This window comes from Apium graveolens, chromosome 7 (assembly GCF_009905375.1).
Source record: "Apium graveolens cultivar Ventura chromosome 7, ASM990537v1, whole genome shotgun sequence".
In the NCBI taxonomy this organism is placed as follows: domain Eukaryota; kingdom Viridiplantae; phylum Streptophyta; class Magnoliopsida; order Apiales; family Apiaceae; genus Apium; species Apium graveolens.
The window spans coordinates 261,803,333-261,829,837 of NC_133653.1; the positions used below are offsets into that span (position 1 = coordinate 261,803,333).

General features: G+C 32.3%; 2 protein-coding genes and 1 long non-coding RNA gene across 3 annotated transcripts; all 3 read right to left on the reverse strand.

Moving 5' to 3' along the window:
• Nucleotides 1-2,868: 2,868 nt before the first annotated feature.
• On the reverse strand, nt 2,869-7,186 carry LOC141674829 (transcriptional corepressor SEUSS-like). Its single transcript, XM_074481532.1, has 5 exons — nt 7,181-7,186; nt 7,030-7,127; nt 5,499-5,592; nt 4,883-4,952; nt 2,869-3,092 (listed from the first exon to the last, which is right to left on the reverse strand). The coding sequence occupies exons 1-5, from the start codon at nt 7,184-7,186 to the stop codon at nt 3,043-3,045; spliced, it is 318 nt and encodes a 105-aa protein (XP_074337633.1). The 3' UTR covers nt 2,869-3,042.
• Nucleotides 7,187-8,374: 1,188 nt separating this feature from the next.
• LOC141671620 (uncharacterized) lies at nt 8,375-9,924 on the reverse strand. The gene is made up of 3 exons (XR_012555186.1): nt 9,868-9,924; nt 8,557-8,689; nt 8,375-8,475 (listed from the first exon to the last, which is right to left on the reverse strand). It is a non-coding gene; the product is annotated as an uncharacterized LOC141671620 (long non-coding RNA).
• Nucleotides 9,925-15,921: 5,997 nt separating this feature from the next.
• On the reverse strand, nt 15,922-26,244 carry LOC141672745 (transcriptional corepressor SEUSS-like). Its single transcript, XM_074479402.1, has 10 exons — nt 26,020-26,244; nt 21,737-21,869; nt 21,539-21,655; nt 21,081-21,129; nt 20,581-20,795; nt 20,426-20,494; nt 20,218-20,315; nt 18,610-18,703; nt 17,995-18,064; nt 15,922-16,204 (listed from the first exon to the last, which is right to left on the reverse strand). Exons 2-10 carry the CDS (start codon nt 21,830-21,832, stop codon nt 16,155-16,157), a joined length of 858 nt encoding a protein of 285 aa, XP_074335503.1. The 5' UTR covers nt 21,833-21,869; nt 26,020-26,244; the 3' UTR covers nt 15,922-16,154.
• Between the last annotated feature and the right edge of the window lie 261 nt (nt 26,245-26,505).

Genomic DNA, 26,505 nt, shown 5'->3' on the forward strand with positions numbered 1-26,505 from the left:
AATTGTTAAAAATAAAGATATAAAGCTTAAATTTAATACGCTGTTGACGGAATTCGAACCCTATGAGAACAGTTTAAATATTAATATAATATTATTTTATTATTATATCCAACGGTTCCCATCTATATGTCTTTAGATCTGACGGTTGTTATTTACCGTACCAAACAACTGTACCAAACAACCAACCAACTACCAAATAGAGGGTGTCCTGCCTATAATTGTATAGTATAGATAGATATATTGGTGAATACATGTAGCAGACCTAGATATCTACTTAGAAAATAGCAACTACTACTTCTAATAACCACCCACTACTACTACTTCAAACAGACTCCTAAAACTGCTCTACTGCTGCATGACTGAGTCATGTATTTAATTAAAAGAAAACTACATAAATACTTTATTTAAATAAATATGTTTAGATTAATATCCAACACACTTAACATACGTAAAAACAAAAATCAAACCCTGAATATGGCATTTGAGCCACATCACTAATATATAAACAAGTAATCCCAAATGACAATCATAGAAAAGATATACATACAGATCAGGGGAGAAGCCGAGTTGTTATGCTTGCATGCGACAAGTGATAAGCCTCCTCCCATAATTTCCTCATTGTTATCATCCTTCTCTTCAAAACCTTTAGGCCCCGTCACCCTGATATAACATGATATATATAGGTTCATGATCATGGGTTGAGCAGACATGGAAGACAGAAGAGTGGCTGTATTACCTGGTTTTCGCCGTATCCAAAATGTTTTTACTAGGTTTACTAGGTCCACGATGTGTGTAAAATAATTTGATACCGAATTTTTCTTTAATAGAATCTGAATATTTGACAAAAATAAGAAAAATGAAAAAGCTTATTGTTCAAACAAAGAGAAGCAAACAATACAGAAAAAAAAGGAAGTGGTTATGTTGGATATTATTGTTAATTTTGACTATAAGATTAAATGTAATACTAATTATTAATCAATAAAATACATGTTTTCATTTGCCTTGTTCAAAAATAAAAAAGTAAAAAACAATCCTCTGCATCTGGTTTTTAAAATTGTGAATCCAGCAACTAGTAGTGTCCAATACTTGTATTTGCTAAGTTTCTGATGTGGATTTGGCGGGTGGTCCCCCCTTCTAGGGGTTTCCCCACCGACCCAGTGACACACCAACCACCCAACTCTCATTCTGTAGCCGAAATAAATAGGTAGGGCACCTAGGTTCTTCGGATAGATAGCGACTTAAAGTGTTTATCTGTCCAGGTTGAAGTGATTACGGGGGTTCTTTTGGGGGCCATATGGTTCACCCGGTAATTGACTTTCTTCTTTTATAGCACATTTTATCTTTTAGCCTTAGGCTGAGCAGTCTACAAGATACAAGAAAGAAGGCAATGTCAATGCAGACAAGGTAAACCGGACTCGGCCACCTCATCTCGAGATCATTGGGATTAGAAAATCTCATAGGAGAGGGCGATCCAGGACCTAAAAAGGGGAGAGTTAGCCACTAAGGAAGAGTTATGAATCCATATCTGCTATCTACCCACTGCCTTGGACTTCGTCGAGCTACAGCTTAATCCCAGCAATAACTTGATTACATTTGTTCAGAATGAATAATCTCACCTAATGCTCTCTCCTGCACCTGCAGATGATACATATTATATTGATTATAAACATTCAAAGTACACATAATCAAAAGAAAATCAACCCTTCTTCTAAGTTGTCCTGCTTCCAAAGAAATGATGTGTCGGCTCAGAGATATTTTAACCGGGTAAAACTTCAACATATCTACTAATCTCTCTTTAACTTCTATGGTAGGTTCCAGATTGATATCAAATAAACTACATTGTAATATTACACACTGAACTAGAATTAGAAAATCACCACAACCATCACCTGGACTCAACTGCACTAGATTCCGATCCTCTAAAGAATGAAAGGCGCCACCAAATCCAAAATGCTTTACTGAGATTTGGGAATTCAGTACCGCCATGTCTGGAGAAACATCAGAATCCCACTCCGTAAACAATGTGTGGTAATGCTTACAAGGAAGAGTAAGGAGTACGTGTGGGTTCTTCTAGCACATCTGTGTCTAGCCTTCTTTCACACGTTCGTAGCCACGAGAGAACTGAACTCCTGAATCTAGGAGTAAAACCGAGAATTTAAAAAAACACCACATACTGATGAAATATAAATGCCTAACAATTTTTTAGCTTTTGCGTGGTAAAAATTTTTTATAAATTACCCGTTCCTTTCGAAATGGACGAAATTTATTGTGAGAACACATGTTTACGTTAAATAATGATAACATGAATGATTTTGAAATATTCCCTTCGCTGACTTAATTAAGTGTTTCCATCCCCTTCTTTATTTTTTGAGCTGCTTTCTGAGTTCCAATTCAGAATAACAAACACGCCGGAAATGCCATGATGGCGCAAAAAAACATGTCATCGTTCTATTGGCACCGCCTACATATATCCCCTTAGCTACTGTATATATCCGTGGAAAAGTACAACAAAAGAAATTTGTAGGAAAGCACAAACCAAAGAACGAGCGTCAAAATGCATATAAGCAAAGAACAGGCTTTAATATGCATACCAAAATGTGCAGCACAGCAGCCACAGAACATATTATAAGTGAACTCAGAACCTTCGGCTTCATTTATATCACTTTTGGTGCTAGTAGTTTTTGAAATATTATGCTTAGCTAGGTCATGATTAGTAGCAGCATGATGTAAAAAGGATTAAAATTAAATCACAAAAACAGGCAAGCTATATGATGCAAAAATACAAACCACTGTAACCACAAAAAACAAATATCGTCTTTATATTGAACCTCCAGCTAAACAGAAGATGCTTTCACATAGGAATAGGGGAACAGGGGAAAAAACTATTAAAAAGTACTTTGATGTTTTTTAACATAAACACCAAGTCAAATTGCTGAGTATGATGGAATCCGAGATGAAGAACATGCACAAGTTATGCCCCAATTTGGTGCTAAATTTACGGTTATCTTCTAGACCAGTGGGCTACTCCACTCTGTGTGCATATTAGGCCTCCCCATCTTCACTGCTCGAACTACCAAGTATGGCCGGACTAGCTGAAACACAAGAACAGATGTGAAAGTCATTGACCAAAAACAGGGTGAAGTAACAAGATGCCTTCTCCTTTTTACTTCTCTTTTCATTGTGCGCCTACCAGTATAGCTACCGATCATAACATTTCTCCAATATTTATCAATTTTTATTTGAAATAACCCTCTGATAATCTGATTATTATTTATTTTCCTTTTCATTACTTAAGTAATATAATATTCTTATTATTATGATTCAAATGCAACTTCAGAGCACCTATTGAAATTAATACAAAAATCATTAGGGTTGCTAGGAAGTACACAACAAACCAACATGCCTCAAGTATAGAGAATTCGAGCTAGAACTCCAAAATACATTAGAAATCTTTTTCCACACTTATTTTTACTTTAATATTTAATAAGAGCATATTTCATGGAATTTAAACTTTGAAAAGTCCAACTTGACATATATCCAAAATAATCCTATTAATATCTCCGATATCTAATTAATATCTAGCATAACTACATATGTACATATTTATTTGTGAAAAAAAATCCTTAGACAATGTTTCTAAAGGAAAATCAATATGGTCTGTAACGGAAGTCTAAATAATAGTTGAGGAAACCTGTTACCGCATATAGTTTCTAGGAAGGCATATCAATAGCCAGCATTGGCTAAAAATGACTTCTCGGAAACTTGTCTAATAAACTGTATCAGTGAACTGAGCATGAAAAAAGAGGTATAACTTCATATTACAATTTTCAAACTTTTACAAATAAAAAAATAAGCATATATCCATCAAGCCTGACAAACACGTAACTTTAATTTTTATCAGCATAAAGTTTGATAATATATAGTAAAGAAATAAGTGTATTTATTTATTTGTTTCAGATGTGGGCCAGTAGTTTATCAAAATGTAGTAGGTTATATAATACGGTTTTTTCGCGGTTTGCCCATGAGCATATAATAAGCCTAAATGTCATGAAGCCTTGTTCCATAATTCTTTTATTAGGTTTTTTCTTCCCTATGTAAGCACAAGGGTATATTATATAAGACTTGATTACTCGAATATCTTTGAATCCTAAATTGGGTCTCTTCTCCATTTTGTTGTTCGGAAACCCTTGCGATAACGGCTGTTATGTTGTTCATCCGCCTAAATTTTATCATCGTTATCATTTTTAGTTTATAAATCCATCATAACTAGAGTTGTCCTACATCATTTTATTAAAAAAATTAAATCAACAAGTTTAGCTCTATTTGTGAAAACTTGACACATCTTTCATATACATATCACTGATTAAAATATTATCCGTACGTCATTTGTTTAAAGTAGTTACAGATTATGTTAAATGTTGGTTCTGAGCATGTGACCATGTGTGCGTCGTACACAAATAGCTTCAGAAAAAATTTGCAAGCAGGACAGACCTTCGTAGATGAATGCTTAGTTTCTTCACTTAATATAATATATTAATTCCTAAGGAATGGTTGTGATAAACAACCTGCTTTGATTATTTTTTGAATATTATTAAAACCTTAACCAATAAACCTCTAAGGATTAGTCCATCTACAGATCCATACACATGTGCATCCCAGTCAACTATGTCAATACTCAATAGGCACAAATATAGAACAACGGACTTGCAACAGTTATCGTCTAGCTACTGAATCAGATTAAGGAATTAGTTTGGTTCCGTGATAAATATGTCTAGTTTTTCATTATAAATAGAATTTGAAGGCTTAAAACAAAACCTGAAGAAGAAAGCTCAAAAGCAAGGTAACAAAAGATAAAGAAAAATAAATAATGAATTAAACTTACTTCTTGAATTTATCCCTGCTGCACGATTGTTATCAATCAAGTCCCACCTTAAGTTGACCACTTCTGACATCTATACAATGGAGAAAGATAACAAGGATTAACAATTATGTAAATACATTCCTCCAATTCACCATCAACATGTTTGCAACAATTTAGCAATACATACTAAGAAGACCTTGCCAGTTGTTTCTTAGTTTAATCTTTAGCCTACGGAGGTATTTTTTTGTATTTATTTGATAATACCACAATAACATTTAGGTACCCACTATGTTATAAACACACAAGTTATAACGTATAAAACTTTTTTAATGCAAAGTGCTGCAGAAAAATTAACATGATTTCAAAAGTGAAGTATTGCAAACAAACTGGAATAGATTATATATTTTAAAGTAAACTGAACACAGTACTTCAAAGCATCACCAGTTTTGCAGTCTGTTCATTTGATGCATTTATAAATTCAGATAAAGAGCCGAGATTGATTTGATCAGATAAATAATTGAGGGTTTTCAGAAAACAAATATAAAGACTATTTGTACAAAAAAAAGTATTTTTGTTAAATAAGCTGCAAAAAGAAAAAGTTCTTGTAAAAACTTAATTATCCCAAAAATCATAATACCTCCATATATCGCACGTATCTTCTTGTAAAGCCTACATCAGTAACTTGAGGCAAGTTCAAGGCGCTTTCAAATTTGTAAGCTTCTTCTGCTAACCTGAAAATTTGAGGGCAGATAAAGTGTTTGGTGTGAAATTCTTCTATACATGCAAATGGATTTCATCAACTGTTCCTGTATTTAAATACATGACACCTGTGATGGACTTTAGTTAGCATGAAAGAATAGAGCTTTGTACTTCTCGGTGAAACCAAAGATTACAGAAAAGAATATTTGGTTGGACAAAGTAGTCAGAGATTGTAAGGTCCTGCTCTCATGATGATGGAGTCCCTTTCTTACAAGCCATCATCCATATAAAACACACTTGTTAGAATTATGATACGTCATTTAATTCAAATATATATTTTAATAATTGATTGCTGTTGACCAAATCTTTAGAAAATTTTTGGATTACAGTTGTAGTGCTTTTAGGAGAAAAGATATGTATGTTATGTATTGGCTTATATAAAGGCCACATTATTACACTAATTCGCAAGTCCGGTCACTTTGTGAAAAAATTGCACTAAACATTTATAGCACGATCTTATTGACTACATATCAACCTTAGAATGGAGCTAAGGATGTAATCCATCTAATTCCAGGTGACATAATGATACTGTGTTCTTTGCTCAAAGGTGGATCTTCTTTTTTCCTTTGGGGGGGGAGGCGGGGGCTGGGGGGAGTTTCCATGCCCGCCAGAAATAAACGATTTATATATCTTGAGGTGTTTCTTTGTTTAGGTTGAGTACTTCAGGTGTTCAACTAAAGTTAAGGTGGTTAATAGTCACATCATAGCTCTATGTTATTACTAATTTAATAGAATCGGACTCGACATATTTTGAAAAATATACATTTTTTTATTTTAAAATAAGTGTCCTAATCCGAGTGTCCGTGTCCGAGTGTCGAGTGTCCGACACGGGTACTTGAAGGTAAGATGAAGAGTCCGAGTAACATACACAATCCTGTTGGCTGTAATTGAAATACAAGATTCGAACAAGTTCAGATCGTAAAGAAAAAATTATTCATTCCTACACTGCGGTTCATAAACATTAGGACACATTATATATAAGCCATCTAGGAATATTAATCTGGAGTTTTGGATCTGAGTGTTCATCCCTGTACTCCGATTCATAAATGTTAAGACACAACTTATAAGAACCAGCTGGGAAGATCATATTATAATGATCAGGAGTTTTGGGATGGTGAATGTAACTAGTGATTCATACATTACGTTGACTTGGAAAGTAACACTGCCTCACATGAAACTATACAAACAGAAAAAAAAAAAAATCAATTGTAACAGAATAAAAAAGCTCGGTGCATAGACCAAATTTCTGCTTTATTTGGATTGTGTACCTAAATTCACATCCAATTATATATGTATATATAACAATTATTGATAATTAACATAGAAGACCAAGATGGCTGAATGGCCACTATAAAGTAGATTGAGCTAACTATACAATGATGACTGTAGGAAATATGAAGAATACTTACGCATCAGAATATCTTTTCAATGTACTAGATTGCAAGTAGGATGAATCATTTTCAGCAGCATGCTTATATTCGCAGGACAAAAACCGAAGCTTGTCAACCTGGAAAGGATAAAATAGAGTTTCCTTTTTTATTATATAAAAATATATTGTGCACTCATAAAACAATATACTTTGAGGCACGATGTTATTAAGTACGGTCAGTATAGTATATTACCTGAGGTAGCAAGGTATTTTCCAGATATAAATTGCTCAATATTGCGAATACAAAAGTCCCACGACGAGATCTAGCCCATTAAATTGTAAAAGTTTTAGCCTGACTGCAGCAAAATCTTGCCACAAATTATATTACCATCAGATTTGTAAGCCTAACCTTAAGATCTGGAGTAAAAACAACGCAAAGCTGACCATCGTGAACTACACGCAAATTTTGATACACAGCCTCCACCGTTGCATTGTAGGAATGAACAACAATTTCACCAGACAATGTCTGGTGTTCGCTAGGCATGTCAAAGCTGAAAAACTCTTTCAGGATACCAGTTTCAAAACCAATTTTGGATAGTGCAGGCAGCGTTTCAGCTGTAACTTCTGAAAGTACACAAATAAAAAAATTACGTAGCTGGAAAAAAATGAGCTAAGGTTTATAATAATTTGTAAACAAGAAATGAAATACAAATGGAAAACAGGCTATTCATAAAACTGATAGCATCTAATAATCTGTTATAAACTTCTAGATACACTAATATATCATAGAATAATATAACAAAATATAGGTAGAATCTTCCAATTTAACATCTCAAAGAATAAAAAGTCGAAACACAGGACAAAAGAAAAAAGATCTGAAACAGCAGAGAAATAAATTAGATGACATACCATAACCACAACCTGGCTTGTGCTTGCATACTTGACACTGCCACGCCCTCTGTTAATGAAGTAAAAACAATGTATTAAGACAAAAGACATAAACAACACAGGATCGCCTAGTTAGAACTGTAGTGAGACTCATTACATGTCGTATTCTAGCTATTTTAAGAGTCCAGGATTGTAAACATTTGAACTCCACTCCAACAATCATGGTAAAATATAATTAGCAATATAGATTTTCCAGAGGCTTTTTTAAGAATAACTAGTCAATAAATATATATGCCAGAGAGTGCCTTTTTAAGATGAACTAGTCACACAAGAAGAATATTGAAAAATATACTTGCAACAAAATTTATCAAATAATCTAAAATGTTGTCCAGTCAACATCGAATGTTATGTATAACAATTCTTAATTTCTTTTACCATTTTTACTTTAATTAATATACAGGTAAAATTTAATAGCACCAACCTGAGCAAAAGGAGCAGCCTGTTTAGGGCGATTCTTGCATCGTGAGAAGCACCATCTCCTTTTGGCACTGGGTGCAAAAAAATCTGAAACAACTTCCCTCTGGGACGCTATGCTAGCCTGTAATAAATAAAATCATGAATACAATGAGTAAATATGACCTATGCTGATGAAGACCAACTCAAAAAAAAGAAGTTTTACATTAGCACTAAGATGCAACTGGTGATACTGGATCAACCGCTTCGCACAATTTCCTGGAACAAAATTGAGGGGTCCATTGTTTAAACCTTTTCCCATCAAATTCTGGCATCCAGAACACAGGGCGCTTGATGTGCTGAAAAGAAAACATACACAAATTAATCTTCCAGCCTGGAGTTTCAGATTAGCAATACTGATTTGGTACTCCAAAACATGTATATGCTTACAAAACATTCATACTGCTCAGAATCTTTCTCCAAGTAAATACCAGATACCTTAATAATGTTAGTATCCAACTCTGAACATTAAAAAGGGAATTCTCCGATCAAGCTTGAAAGAACAAGCTAAACCTTATATTTTGAGTTAGATTTTTGCAGTTACTGATATTTTGGTAGTTCGTATTAAATGTCTATAAAAATATACATGATAAACTAGTAACTAGTAAGGAGGTTGTCACTACTATATATTGAATTCTAGCCCTAACAACCACGAAATGATTCTTGCATCACACCTGTAGCAGTAAATATTAATATTAATATAATAATACAAATAAATTAAAATTGTTATTATTATTATTATTATTGCTATTATTATTAAATTAATACACATATATGCAAAAACTACAAAGATAAAGAGAGGTTACTTTATATATTTTCGTAAGAAAATAATCAATAAGACAAAATAATTCGGCAAGAAATTCGAAAAACAAGATTCGTAATTATTCATCAAAAACAACATAGGCACGTTAATTATTTCCCTCAACGTACTACCTTCTTAATCTCATTGTTTTTCATATATCAAGAGGGCAAAATCCTGTCAAATCACAGGGTTAAAATTATTTTTGCTATGTTTTTGTAATATTATATATTTACATGACAGTTAAACTTTTGGAGCAATTTAATTGCATTTTAACAATAATCATATAAGTAATATATGTCAATTGTCGACTACATGCTCAAACCATATTAACTTGTTCCTTTTAAACATTTTACCATATATATTCTATATAGATCTAGATAAATTTATAAAGAAACATAATTTGGATATTGGTAGCCAAGGGTGGATTAACAATTTTCGTACAGCGCTTATGAACGAAACAAATGCTACCAATTAGGTATTTTTAGATTATAATCAATTCAGGACTAAACATAAAAAGATTGAAATCAAAAAATTGTATATGTAGAAATTTAGAAACGATCTAGTCTTTACATTTCAACGTAATTCTATGGTGTCACATAAACAAACAGGCACCATTCAGAGAAATAAGTCATCGAATATCAAAAAGAACATAAAACAAAGTGAAACATTACTCACCAAAGACATTTTGAAGACATGGCCACAGAAAAATCGACTCACTTTGTTGTGCGGAAGAGTAGAAATGAAGGGAATAAAAAAGGAACACTAACTTTTGTGCAATTGAGGATGCAGTATTATTAGGTATTATTTTGAGGTCATCTTGCTTTGTCAATTTATTATTTAAAAGTTGGTGAGAGGTAAAAGATATAACTGTATCCTAAACAGTATTAGAATTTTATGTAGTTATGTTTTCAAAGTCTATGCTATTAAATGCCAAAAAAGGATTAAAAATTGAACATGGAAAAAATAACAAAAAAGAAGGTTCGCGTGAAAACAGGTGCTGAACAACTAAACCAAGGATTTTTCTAATGCACAACGAACATTGTTTGGATAACAATTCATTTTAGCGAAAAATTTAATTTAAAGAGTTGATCAAAGTCTAAAAATTATTAAGATTACATTTCATTTTATATATGAAATCCTTGATTCTAATCATAATTATTAAAAAAAATACTTTTAATCAATTTATAGTTCTTGATACTAACAAGCTACCACAATTAAATGATAAAAATCTTCAATATTAAACAACTACCAGAGTTAACACATTCTCAATCACCCGCTAACTTTATTCGCAAAAAAGGTAAAATGTAAAACTTTTAATATTTTCATCCACAACATTGTCGTTTTCTATAAAAAACAGTTGTCAACAAGTTTCATATAAAATTAAGAATCAACAAAAAGGTGATTTACAAATATAAGTTGAGTAGAGCTGCCAGTGAACATCTCGGGACCGGTTGGCAGGGGTGCTACTTATCATCTTGTGATTTTAAAAATCATCTTTTGAAGTAAAAGTTAAATTAATTTATTCAAATTCAATTTGGAGCTTTTTATTATTGTAATTCTTTAAAATTTTATTTTTAAGAAAAAATATTGATTTAAATGGAAAAAAACCTTGCGAAAGTTTTAATATCATAAATCATATTTTCTATAAATCAGCATCCCCGTCAATTGGTATCAGAGCCACTATTTTTGCTACATAATCAATGGTGAATCCATTACTTCGCTGACAGTTACCTCACCTTTATTCCCATGTAACTACCTCTCCCGAAAAAGTTGTTACCTTCACAAAATATATTTTCCAACCCTGCCAAAAACCTTATTGTTAGCCGAAATTAAGTTATTCGAAAATTTTTCAAGCACTTATCAAGCATCCTATAATTTATTTTTATTTTTTTATCTTAGGTAACCCGCAGTCGCTACCCTTCGGGTGCGCACTGGATAAACCCTACGGGTTCACGTAATAGCCTGCAAACCACGTGAACCAAGGTAACCGCATTTAAGCGACAGGCTCGGGTTTAGGAGGGATAATCATAAATTCTTCTCCCGTGGATTTAATTTTGCTAAGCAAGAATCCTATACTTAGACCTCAACAAATAAGAAGTTAAGGATTGGGGATTGAGACCACAAGAAAACTAAAAATAAAAGTAGATGTTTCTTATAAAGTATTTTATCCATATTGCACATATAGTTAAGCATGATATGAAGAGGATAAATATTAAAGTAATCAGTTCAAGGAATGAAGTGTTTTTTGTACCATGTACAAAACAATCAAGTACTCACAATATTATTGTTAGACATAATATTTAATTGTCATGTTCCTCAACCAAAGTATTCTTTCAAAGAGACATATAGTGGTAGAAACTATGTATATCCACCATGGATGATTGAAGATAAATTATCTTGGGGTTATGCAATAAACAAGTTAAGCTACATGTATTTCATATGTCCTATACCAATAAAGTCAATGATATTGCTAAAAAATGGTTTATTGATAAATTTCTCCTTGGTTGCATTTTTTAGTTCGAAAGATTACTAACATGGTCATATATGATATTCACCCCATAAAACTTGGTCGTATCATTTTGGGGAGTCCATAGCTTTTCCATCAAGATGCGCCTCATTTTGTAAGTGTCGACACATTTATTCGTCAAAATATGTAATAAATATACTCCTACTAGTACTAGACATATGTGTAAAGTCTCGAAGAAACTATTTGGAAGCAAAACAATAGACTCGTATACTCCTACTAGTACTAGACATATTTCTAAAATTCTTGAAACTATTTGGAAGCAAAACAAAAGCATCTGTATACTCCTACTAATACTAGACATATTTCTAAAATTCTTGAAACTATTTGGAAGCAAAACAAAAGACTCTGCGAGCCTAATATTTAGAAGTTTTCTAAAACAAATTATCTATTTTATTATAATATTACCAGATTACGATATTAGAAAAAATTTGTATTATTTGATAAGGAAGTGCTAATATTATTATATATAGGATCCAAAAGATTATAATTATTGATATAGAAATTACATTATATGTTCTGTGTGAGGTTATTACACGCACGTGTGATATTCACTCCAAAAAAACTTGGTCGTATCATTTTAGGGAGTTCATGGGTTACCAATCGGAAATCAGTGTTATTTTATAAGTGTAAGCACACACATATATAATAGGCAAATGATCAATTAGAAGCTAAACTTAAAATAGAAATTAGAAACTAATCTAAGCCATTAGATCAATCTAACCTAATGGCCCCCTAAAAGCACCACACCCAACTAATCTACACCCTGCCACACACAATCTCAGCCTTTTTTCTCCATTTTTAATTTGATTTTTCACGTCAAACGGTAATTTGTTTTAAAATCCGACTTCACTGTATTTTTCTTCATCTCTCAATGATCGATTTGCATACCATTTGTGATATATTTCAAAATAATTTAAAATAAAATATTATTTGATTTCTAGTTTCTATTCCAAAATTGGTTTCTATTAGAGTAACTCTTATATATATACTAGTCTCTAACCCGTGCGATGCACAGATTGCTTTTAACACTCGAGTAATTTTTAATAATATGTTTTATCTTAAAATTATTGATATATTAATATAAATTTTCAATAGTTGAAATATAAATTGAAGAACATAATACGTTATAATAATATATGTTTTATGATAATTTGAGACTTGACTAAAAATAAATAATATAATATATAATATGTTATTTACGGGACTCGAACCTTGAACCTTGAACCTGTAGAAATTGTTAAAAATAAAGATATAAAGCTTAAATTTAATACGCTGTTGACGGAATTCGAACCCTATGAGAACAGTTTAAATATTAATATAATATTATTTTATTATTATATCCAACGGTTCCCATCTATATGTCTTTAGATCTGACGGTTGTTATTTACCGTACCAAACAACTGTACCAAACAACCAACCAACTACCAAATAGAGGGTGTCCTGCCTATAATTGTATAGTATAGATAGATATATTGGTGAATACATGTAGCAGACCTAGATATCTACTTAGAAGGCCTAGGAACCTATTTGGAAGCAATATAAAAGGTTGTGAAAACCCAACATTTACATTATTTATTTTATTAGGATAACATATAATTATATTATCTTCTTCAAGTTTTGTTTAATTTTATTATATAATGGAGTCAACAAGTTATTACGGTCTATTTATACTAAAGTTATATCATTTGAGTTGTGTGAGATTGTTTTTTGAAGATATTGTTCAGAACCCTAGCAAATAGTACTCATCTGAGTGGTATCAATCAAACAAATGTGTTAAATCGGTCACTAATCAAAAACCCATCTCAATCAAACCTTATATCTAACACTTAACATGTTTAAAAAAAATCAAACCCTTGATTATGGCATTTGAGCCACATCACTAATATATAAACAAGTAATCCTAAATGACAATCATAGAAAAGATATACATACAGATCAGGGGAGAAGCCGAGTTGTTATGCTTCGGTGCGACAAGTGATAAGCCTCCTCCCATAATTTCCTCATTGTTATCATCCATCTCTTCAAAACCTTTAGGCCCTGTCACCCTGATATAACATGATATATATAGAGGTTCATGATCATGGGTTGAGCAGACATGGAAGACAGAAGAGTAGCTGTATTACCTGGTTTTCGCCGTATCCAAAATGTTTTTACTAGGTTTACTAGGTCCACGATGTGTGTAAAATAATTTGATACCGAATTTTTCTTTAATAGAATCTGAATATTTGACAAAAATAAGAAAAATGAAAAAGCTTATTGTTCAAACAAAGAGAAGCAAACAATACAGAAAAAAAAGGAAGTGGTTATGTTGGATATTATTGTTAATTTTGACTATAAGATTAAATGTAATACTAATTATTAATCAATAAAATACATGTTTTCATTTGCCTTGTTCAAAAATAAAAAAGTAAAAACAATCCTCTGCATCTGGTTTTTAAAATTGTGAATCCAGCAACTAGTAGTGTCCAATACTTGTATTTGCTAAGTTTCTGATGTGGATTTGGCGGGTGGTCCCCCCTTCTAGGGGTTTCCCCACCGACCCAGTGACACACCAACCACCCAACTCTCATTCTGTAGCCGAAATAAATAGGTAGGGCACCTAGGTTCTTCGGATAGATAGCGACTTAAAGTGTTTATCTGTCCAGGTTGAAGTGATTACGGGGGTTCTTTTGGGGGCCATATGGTTCACCCGGTAATTGACTTTCTTCTTTTATAGCACATTTTATCTTTTAGCCTTAGGCTGAGCAGTCTACAAGATACAAGAAAGAAGGCAATGTCAATGCAGACAAGGTAAACCGGACTCGGCCACCTCATCTCGAGATCATTGGGATTAGAAAATCTCATAGGAGAGGGCGATCCAGGACCTAAAAAGGGGAGAGTTAGCCACTAAGGAAGAGTTATGAATCCATATCTGCTATCTACCCACTGCCTTGGACTTCGTCGAGCTACAGCTTAATCCCAGCAATAACTTGATTACATTTGTTCAGAATGAATAATCTCACCTAATGCTCTCTCCTGCACCTGCAGATGATACATATTATATTGATTATAAACATTCAAAGTACACATAATCAAAAGAAAATCAACCCTTCTTCTAAGTTGTCCTGCTTCCAAAGAAATGATGTGTCGGCTCAGAGATATTTTAACCGGGTAAAACTTCAACATATCTACTAATCTCTCTTTAACTTCTATGGTAGGTTCCAGATTGATATCAAATAAACTACATTGTAATATTACACACTGAACTAGAATTAGAAAATCACCACAACCATCACCTGGACTCAACTGCACTAGATTCCGATCCTCTAAAGAATGAAAGGCGCCACCAAATCCAAAATGCTTTACTGAGATTTGGGAATTCAGTACCGCCATGTCTGGAGAAACATCAGAATCCCACTCCGTAAACAATGTGTGGTAATGCTTACAAGGAAGAGTAAGGAGTACGTGTGGGTTCTTCTAGCACATCTGTGTCTAGCCTTCTTTCACACTTTCGTAGCCACGAGAGAACTGAACTCCTGAATCTAGGAGTAAAACCGAGAATTTAAAAAAACACCACATACTGATGAAATATAAATGCCTAACAATTTTTTAGCTTTTGCGTGGTAAAAATTTTTTATAAATTACCCGTTCCTTTCGAAATGGACGAAATTTATTGTGAGAACACATGTTTACGTTAAATAATGATAACATGAATGATTTTGAAATATTCCCTTCGCTGACTTAATTAAGTGTTTCCATCCCCTTCTTTATTTTTTGAGCTGCTTTCTGAGTTCCAATTCAGAATAACAAACACGCCGGAAATGCCATGATGGCGCAAAAAAACATGTCATCGTTCTATTGGCACCGCCTACATATATCCCCTTAGCTAGTGTATATATCCGTGGAAAAGTACAACAAAAGAAATTTGTAGGAAAGCACAAACCAAAGAACGAGCGTCAAAATGCATATAAGCAAAGAACAAGCTTTAATATGCATACCAAAATGTGCAGCACAGCAGCCAGCAGCCACAGAACATATTATAAGTGAACTCGGAACCTTCGGCTTCATTTATTTCACTTTTGGTCCTAGTAGTTTTTGAAATATTATGCTTAGCTAGGTCATGATTAGTAGCAGCATGATGTAAAAAGGATTAAAATTAAATCACAAAAACAGGCAAGCTATATGATGCAAAAATACAAACCACTGTAACCACAAAAAACAAATATCGTCTTTATATTGAACCTCCAGCTGAACAGAAGATGCTTTCACATAGGAATAGGGGAACAGGGGAAAAAACTATTAAAAAGTACTTTGATATTTTTTAACATAAACACCAAGTCAAATTGCTGAGTATGATGGAATCCGAGATGAAGAACATGCACAAGTTATGCCCTAATTTGGTGCTAAATTTACGGTTATCTTCTAGACCAGTGCGCTACTCCACTCTGTGTGCATATTAGGCCTCCCCATCTTCACTGCTCGAACTACCAAGTATGGCCGGACTAGCTGAAACACAAGAACAGATGTGAAAGTCATTGACCAAAAACTGGGTGAAGTAACAAGATGCCTTCTCCTTTTTACTTCTCTTTTCATTGTGCGCCTACCAGTATAGCTACCGATCATAACATTTCTCCAATATTTATCAATTTTTATTTGAAATAACCCTCTGATAATCTGATTATTATTTATTTTCCTTTTCATTACTTAAGTAATATAATATTCTTATTATTATGATTCAAATGCAACTTCAGAGCACCTATTGAAATTAATACAAAAATCATTAGGGTTGCTAGGAAGTACACAACAAACCAACATGCCTCAAGTATAGAGAATTCGAGCTAGAACTCCAAAATACATTAGAAATCTTTTTCCACACTTATTTTTACTTTAATATTTAATAAGAGCATATTTCATGGAATTTAAACTTTGAAAAGTCCAACTTGACATATATCCAAAATAATCCTATTAATATCTCCGATATCTAATTAATATCTAGCATAACTACATATGTACATATTTATTTGTGAAAAAAAATCCTTAGACAATGTTTCTAAAGGAAAATCAATATGGTCTGTAACGGAAGTCTAAATAATAGTTGAGGAAACCTGTTACCGCATATAGTTTCTAGGAAGGCATATCAATAGCCAGCATTGGCTAAAAATGACTTCTCGGAAACTTGTCTAATAAACTGTATCAGTGAACTGAGCATGAAAAAAGAGGTATAAATTCATATTACAATTTTCAAACTTTTACAAATAAAAAAATAAGCATATATCCATCAAGCCTGACAAACACGTAACTTTAATTTTTATCAGCATAAAGTTTGATAATATATAGTAAAGAAATAAGTGTATTTATTTATTTGTTTCAGATGTGGGCCACTAGTTTATCAAAATGTAGTAGGTTATATAATACGGTTTTTCCGCGGTGTGCCCATGGGCATATAATAAGCCTAAATGTCATGAAGCCTTGTTCCATAATTCTTTTATTAGGTTTTTTCTTCCCTATTTAAGCACAAGGGTATATTATATAAGACTTGATTACTCGAATATCTTTGAATCCTAAATTGGGTCTCTTCTCCATTTTGTTGTTCGGAAACCCTTGCGATAACGGCTGTTATGATGTTCATCCGCCTAAATTGTATCATCGTTATCATTTTTAGTTTATAAATCCATCATAACTAGAGTTGTCCTACATCATTTTTATAAAAAAATTAAATCAATAAGTTTAGCTCTATTTGTGAAAACTTGACACATCTTTCATATACATATCACTGATTAAAATATTATTCGTACGTCATTTGTTTAAAGTAGTTACAGATTATGGTAAATGTTGGTTGTGAGCATGTGACCATGTGTGTGTCGTACACAAATAGCTTCAGAAAAAATTTGCAAGCAGGACAGACCTTCGTAGATGAATGCTTAGTTTCTTCACTTAATATAATATATTAATTCCTAAGGAATGGTTGTGATAAACAACCTGCCTTGATTATTTTTTGAATATTATTAAAACCTTAACCAATAAACCTCTAAGGATTAGTCCATCTACAGATCCATACACATGTGCATCCCAGTCAACTATGTCAATACTCAATAGGCACAAATATAGAACAACGGACTTGCAACAGTTATCGTCTAGCTACCGAATCAGATTAAGGAATTAGTTTGGTTCCGTGATAAATATGTCCAGTTTTTCATTATAAATAGAATTTGAAGGCTTAAAACAAAACCTGAAGAAGAAAGCTCAAAAGCAAGGTAACAAAAGATAAAGAAAAATAAATAATGAATTAAACTTACTTCTTGAATTTATCCCTGCTGCACGATTGTGATCAATCAAGTCCCACCTTAAGTTGACCACTTCTGACATCTATACAATGGAGAAAGATAACAAGGATTAACAATTATGTAAATACATTCCTCCAATTCACCATCAACATGTTTGCAACAATTTAGCAATACATACTAAGAAGACCTTGCCAGTTGTTTCTTAGTTTAATCTTTAGCCTACGGAGGTATTTTTTTGTATTTATTTGATAATACCACAATAACATTTAGGTACCCACTATGTTATAAACACACAAGTTATAACGTATAAAACTTTTTTAATGCAAAGTGCTGCAGAAAAATTAACATGATTTCAAAAGTGAAGTATTGCAAACAAACTGGAATAGATTATATATTTTAAAGTAAACTGAACATAGTACTTCAAAGCATCACCAGTTTTGCAGTCTGTTCATTTGATGCATTTATAAATTCAGATAAAGAGCCGAGATTGATTTGATCAGATAAATAATTGAGGGTTTTCAGAAAACAAATATAAAGACTATTTGTACAAAAAAAGTATTTTTGTTAAATAAGCTGCAAAAAGAAAAAGTTCTTGTAAAAACTTAATTATCCCAAAAATCATAATACCTCCATATATCGCACGTATCTTCTTGTAAAGCCTACATCAGTAACTTGAGGCAAGTTCAAGGCGCTTTCAAATTTGTAAGCTTCTTCTGCTAACCTGAAAATTTGAGGGCAGATAAAGTGTTTGGTGTGAAATTCTTCTATACATGCAAATGGATTTCATCAACTGTTCCTGTATTTAAATACATGACACCTGTGATGGACTTTAGTTAGCATGAAAGAATAGAGCTTTGTACTTCTCGGTGAAACCAAAAATTACAGAAAAGAACATTTGGTTGGACAAAGTAGTCAGGATAATTATGATTTAACAAAATTTTGATCTGGCCACAGTGAAGGTGCTGCTCATGATGATGGAGTCCCTTTCTTACAAGCCATCAAGCCATCATCCATATAAAACACACTTGTTAGAATTATGATACGTCATTTAATTCAAATATATATTTTAATAATTGATTGTTGTTGACCAAATCTTTAGAAAATTTTTGGATTACAGTTGTAGTGCTTTTAGGAGAAAAGATATGTCTGTTATGTATTGGCTTATTTAAAGGCCACATTATTACACTAATTCGCAAGTCCAGCCACTTTGTGAAAAAATTGCACTAAACATTTATAGCACGATCTTATTGACTACATATCAACCTTAGAATGGAGCTAAGGATGTAATCCATCTAATTCCAGGTGACATAATGATACTGTGTTCTTTGCTCAAAGGTGGATCTTTTTTCCTTTGGGGGGGGGGGAGGCGGGGGCCGGGGGAGTTTCCAAGCCCGCCAGAAATAAACGATTTATATATCTTGAGGTGTTTCTTTGTTTAGGTTGAGTACTTCAGGTGTTCAACTAAAGTTAAGGTGGTTAATAGGCACATCATAGCTCTATGTTATTACTAATTTAATAGAAGTGTCCGACCTGGATACGTGTCCAAGTATCGGACTCGACATATTTTGAAAAATATACATTTTTTTATTCTAAAATAAGTGTCCAAATCCGAGTGTCCATGTCCGAGTGTCGAGTGTCCGACACGGGTACTTGAAGGTAAGATGAAGAGTCCGAGTAACATACACAATCCTGTTGGCTGTAATTACAGAGATTGAAATACAAGATTCGAACAAGTTCAGATCGTAAAGAAAAAATTATTCATTCCTACACTGCGGTTCATAAACGTTAGGACACATTATATATAAGCCATCTAGGAATATTAATCTGGAGTTTTGGATCTGAGTGTTCATCCCTGTACTCCGATTCATAAATGTTAAGACACAACTTATAAAAACCAGCTGGGAAGATCATATTATAATGATCAGGAGTTTTGGGATGGTGAATGTAACTAGTGATTCATACATTACGTTGACTTGGAAAGTAACACTGCCTCACATGAAATTATACAAACAGAAAAAAAAAAACAATTCAATTGTAACAGAATAAAAAAGCTCGGTGCACAGACCAAATTTCTGCTTTATTTGGATTGTGTACCTAAATTCACATCCAATTATATATGTATATATAACAATTATTGATAATTAACATAGAAGACCAAGATGGCTGAATGGCCACTATAAAGTAGATTGAGCTAACTATACAATGATGACTGTAGGAAATATGAAGAATACTTACGCATCAGAATATCTTTTCAATGTACTAGATTGCAAGTAGGATGAATCATTTTCAGCAGCATGCTTATATTCGCAGGACAAAAACCGAAGCTTGTCAACCTGGAAAGGATAAAATAGAGTTTCCTTTTTTATTATATATAAATATATTGTGCACTCATAAAACAATATACTTTGAGGCATGATGTTATTAAGTACGGTCAGTATATCACCTGAGGTAGCAAGGTATTTCCAGATATAAATTGCTCAATATTGCGAATACAAAAGTCCCACGACGAGATCTAGCCCATTAAATTGTAAAAGTTTTAGCCTGACTGCAGCAAAATCTTGCCACAAATTATATTACCATCAGATTTGTAAGCCTAACCTTAAGATCTGGAGTAAAAACAACGCAAAGCTGACCATCGTGAACTACACGCAAATTTTGATACACAGCCTCCACCGTTGCATTGTAGGAATGAACAACAATTTCACCAGACAATGTCTGGTGTTCGCTAGGCATGTCAAAGCTGAAAAACTCTTTCAGGATACCAGTTTCAAAACCAATTTTGGATAATGCAGGCAGCGTTTCAGCTGTAACTTCTGAAAGTACACAAATAAAAAAATTACGTAGCTGGAAAAAAATGAGCTAAGGTTTATAGTAATTTGTAAACAAGAAATGAAATACAAATGGAAAACAGGCTATTCATAAAACTGATAGCATCTAATAATCTGTTATAAACTTCTAGATACACTAATATATCATAGAATAATATAACAAAATATAGGTAGAATCTTCCAATTTAACATCTCAAAGAATAAAAAGTCGAAACACAGGACAAAAGAAAAAAGATCTGAAACGGCAGAGGAATAAATTAGATGACATACCATAACCACAACCTGGCTTGTGCTTACATACTTGACACTGCCACGCCCTCTGTTAATGAAGTAAAAACAATGTATTAAGACAAAAGACATAAACAACACAGGATCGCCTAGTTAGAACTGTAGTGAGACTCATTACATGCCGTATTCCAGCTATTTTAAGAGTCCAGGATTGTAAACATTTGAACTCCACTTCCAACAATCATGGTAAATATAATTAGCAATATAGATTTTCCAGAGGCTTTTTTAAGAATAACTAGTCAATAAATATATATGCCAGAGTGCCTTTTTAAGATGAACTAGTCACACAAGAAGAATATTGCAAAATATACTTGCAACAAAATTTATCAAATAATCTAAAATGTTGTCCAGTCAACATCGAATGTTATGTATAACAATTCTTAATTTCTTTTACCATTTTTACTTTAATCAATATACAGGTAAAATTTAATAGCACCAACCTGAGCAAAAGGAGCAGCCTGTTTAGGGTGATTCTTGCATTGTGAGAAGCACCATCTCCTTTTGGCACTGGGTGCAAAAAAATCTGAAACAAGTTCCCTCTGGGACGCTATGCTAGCCTGTAATAAATAAAATCATGAATACAATGAGTAAATATGACCTATGCTGATGAAGACCAACTCAAAAAAAAGAAGTTTTACATTAGCACTAAGATGCAACTGGTGATACTGGATCAACCGCTTCGCACAATTTCCTGGAACAAAATTCAGGGGTCCATTGTTTAAACCTTTTCCCATCAAATTCTGGCATCCAGAACACAGGGCGCTTGACGTGCTGAAAAGAAAACACATACAAATTAATCTTCCAGCCTGGACTTTCAAATTAGCAATACTGATTTGGTACTCCAAAACATGTATATGCTTACAAAACATTCATACTGCTCAGAATCTTTCTCCAAGTAATTACCAGATACCTTAATAATGTTAGTATCCAACTCTGAACATTAAAAAGGGAATTCTCCGATCAAACTTGAAAGAACAAGCTAAACCTTATATTTTGAGTTAGATTTTTGCAGTTACTGATATTTCTACCGAGAAAATCTATAAAAGAGTTTTAGCTTATACACCAGTCCATACCGAGGAACATAAATTACCAACAAAACCAAAACCAATAAACCATTCTCCTACATAAAAACAGTTAACAATATAATAACTATATACAATAAGAGCTGAGAGGGTTTCTTTATAAGATAATTAGCAAATATAGACGACGGTTTTTTGGTTGTTTGCATTAAATGTCTAGAAAAATATACATGATAACCTAGTAACTAGTAAGGAGATTGTCACTACTATATATTGAATTCTAGCCCTAACAACTACGAAATGATCCTTGCATCACACCTGTAGCAATAAATATTAATATTAATATAATAATGCAAATAAATTAAAATTAAAATTATTATTATTATTAAAGTAACACTAATATATGCAAAAACTACATAGATAAAGAGAGGTTACTTTATATATCTTCGTAAGAAAATAATCCATAAGACAAAATAACTTGGCAAGAAATTTAAAAAACAAAATCCGTAATTATTCATCAAAAACAACAGAGGCACGTAATTTATTTCCCTCAACGCTACCTTCTTAATCTCATTGTTTTTCATATACCAAGAGGGCAAAATCCTGTCAAATCACAAGGTTAAAATAATTTTTGCTTTGTTTTTGTAATATTATATATTTACATGACAGTTAAACTTTTGGAGCCATTTAAATTGCATTTTAACAATAATTATAGAAGTAATATATGACAATTGTCGACTACATGCTCAAACCATATTAGCTTGTTCCTCTTAACATTTTACCATATATATTCTATATAGATCTGGATAAATTTATAAAAAACATAGATTGGGTATTAATAACCAAGGGTGGATTAACAATTTTTATACAGCGCTTACGAACGAAACAAATGCTACCAATTAGGTATTTTTAGATTATAATCACTTCAGGACTAAACATAAAATGATTGAAATTAAAAAATTGTATATGTAGAACTTTAGAAACAATCTAGTCTTTACATCTCAACGTAATTCCATGGTGTCACATAAACAAACAAGCACCATTCAGAGAAATAAGTCATCGAATATCAAAAAGAACATAAAAAAAGGTGAAACATTACTCACCAAAGACATTTTGAAGACATGGCCACAGAAAAATCGACTCACTTTGTTATGCGGAAGAGTAGAAATGAAGAGAATGAAAAAAGGAATACTAATTTTTGTGCAATGGAGGATGCAGTATTATAGGTATTATTTTGAGGTCATCTTGTTTTGTCAATTTATTATTTAAAAGTTGGTGAGACGTAAAAGATATAACTTTATCCCAAAAAGTATTTGGATTTTTATGTAGTTATGTTTTGAAAGTCTACGCTATTAAATGCCAAAAAAGAATTAAAAAATTAAACAAGGAAAAAATAACAAAAAAGAATGTTCGGGTGAAAACAGGTGCTGAACAGCTAAACCAAGGATTTCCCAAATGCACGCCAAACATTGTTTAGATAACAATTCATTTTTGCGAAAAAATTAATTTAAATATTTATAAAAAGTCTAAAATTTATTAAGAATACATTTCATTTTATATATGAAATCCTTAATACTAATCCTAATTATTAAAAAAATACTTTTAATCAATTTGTAGTTCTTGATACTAACACGCTACCACAATTTAATACAAAAAAAACTCGTATATTAAACTACTACTATAATTAACACATTCTCAATCATCCGTTATCTTTATTCGCAAAAAAATGTATAAAGTAAAACTTTTAATATTTTCATCCACAACATTTTCCTTTTTCTAAAAAAAAGTTTTCAGCAAGTTTCATATAAAATTAAGAATCAATAAAAACGTTATGTACAAATATCAGTTGAGTAGAGCTGCCCGTGAATATCTCGGGACCTAATTGCAAGGATGCTACTTATCATCTTGTGATTTTAAAAATCATCTTTTAAAGTATAAGTTAAATTACTTAATTCAAATTGTATTAGGAGCTTTTTATTATTATAATTCTTTAAAATTGTATTTTTAAGAAAAAATATTGATTTAAATCGAAAACAAACTTGCGAGAGTTTTAATATCATAAATCCTAGTTTCTCTAAATCGGCATCCCCGTCAATTGGTATCAGGGCGACTATTTTTGCTACATAATCAACGGTGAATCAACTACTTCGCTGATAGTTACCTTACCTTTATTCCCCTGTAACTACCTCCCGAAAAAGTTACCTTCACAAAAAATATTTTCCAACGCTGCCAAAAATTATTGTCAGCCGAAAATAATTATTCGAAACTTTTTCGAGGCACTAATCAAGCATCCTATAATTGGACCTCAACAAATAAAAAGTTAAGGATCGGTGATCGAGACCACAAGAAAACTAAAAATAAAAATATATGTTTCGTATGAAGTATTTTATCCATATTACACATATAATTAAACATGATATGCAGAGGATAAATATTAGAGTAATTAGTTCAAGGAGTGAAGTGTTTTTGTACCATGTTCAAGGCCAACAATCAAGTACTAACAATATTGTCATTCTCCAGTTTCCTCTACTTTAAATGTCAAGATATTAGACATAATATTTAATTGTCATGTTCCTCAACCACAATATTCTTTAAAAGAGTCACATAGTGGTAGAAAATATGTATACAGTTTAACCCCATTCACCATGGATGATTGAAGACAAATTAAAAGCAGAAGATGATCTTGAGTGTGGGGTTATGCAATAAACAAGTTAAGCTACCTGTTTTTCATATGTCCTATGCCAATAAGATTTTAGACTATAGATACATGTACATGCACCGATGTTAAAGTCAATGATAATGCTAAAAAATGGTTTATTGATAAATTTCCCTTGGGTTGCATTTTTTAGTTGGAAAGATTACTAACATGGTCACATATGATATTCACCCCATGAAACTTGGTCATTTCATTTTGGGGGGTCCATAGCTTTTCGATCAAGATGCGCCTCATTTTGTAAGTGTCGACATATCTATTCGTCAAAATAGGTAATAAATATACTCCTACAAGTACTAAACATATTTGTAAAAGTCTCGAAGAAACTATTTGGAAGCAAAACAAAAGACTCATATACTCCTACTAGTACTAGACATATGTCTAAAATTCTCGAAGAAACTATTTGGAAGCAAAACAAAAGACTATGCAAGCCTAATATTTAGAAATTTCTAAAATAAATCATCTATTTTATTAGGATATTACCTGATTGTGATATTAGAAAAATATTGTATTATTTGATAAGGAAGTGCTAAGATTATTATATATAGGATCCAAGAGATTATTATTATTGATACAGAAATTACATTATATGTTTTGTGTGAGATTATTAAGAAACTTGGTCGTATTATTTTAGGGAGTTCATGGGTTACCAATCCAAATGAGTGCTATTTGGTAAGTGTCAGCACACACACATATATACATATATATATATATTGTCAACACACGTAGCAGAGCTAGATATCTACTTTGAAGGCCTAGGAAACCTATTTGGAAGCAATATAAAAGGTTATGAAAACCCAACATTTACAAGACTTTGAAATAAGTTATTTACTTTATTAGGTAACATAATTATATTGTCTTCTTCAAGTTTTGTTTAATTTAATTATATAATGGAGTCAACATATTATTATTGTCTATTTATACTAAAATTATATTATTTAAGTTGTGGAGATTGTTTTTTGGAAACATTGTTCAGAACCCTAACAAGTATAGCACCCATCTAAGTGGTATCAATCACAAATAAGTGTTAAATCGATCACCAATCAAAAACCTATCCCAATCAAACCTTATATCTAACACTCAACATACGTAAAAAAAATCAAACCCTGAATATGGCATATGAATTAGCCACATCACTAATATATAAACAAGTAATCCTAAATGACAGTCATAGAAAGGATATACATACAGATCAGGGGAGAAGCCGAGTTGTTATGCTCCGGTGTGACAAGTGATAAGCCTCCTCCCATCATTTCCTCATTGTTATCATCCATCTCTTCAAAACCTTTATAACATGATAAAGCTTCCTGAATAGCGCACTACTAGGTTTATTCCATCCAGTCCACTCCACTAGTCCAGGATGTGTGTAACTGAATTTTTCTTTAATAAAATCTGAATATTTGACAAAAATAAGAAAAATGAAAAAGCTTACCGTTCAAAAAATGAGAAGCAGACAACAAAGAAAAAAAGGAAGTTGTTATGTTAGGACATTATTATTGTTACAGAATTCGTCTATAAATGAATCAAAAATATTTGTCTAATTTGACCGATTCCCAATAAATTGCCGATAATTATCCGATTTTTTTAAAAATAAAAATAAAATCACTCAGCTAAATCATAAATCGATACCTCAACTGAATAATTTTAATTTCTGAAATCTGTAACCATTGTTATT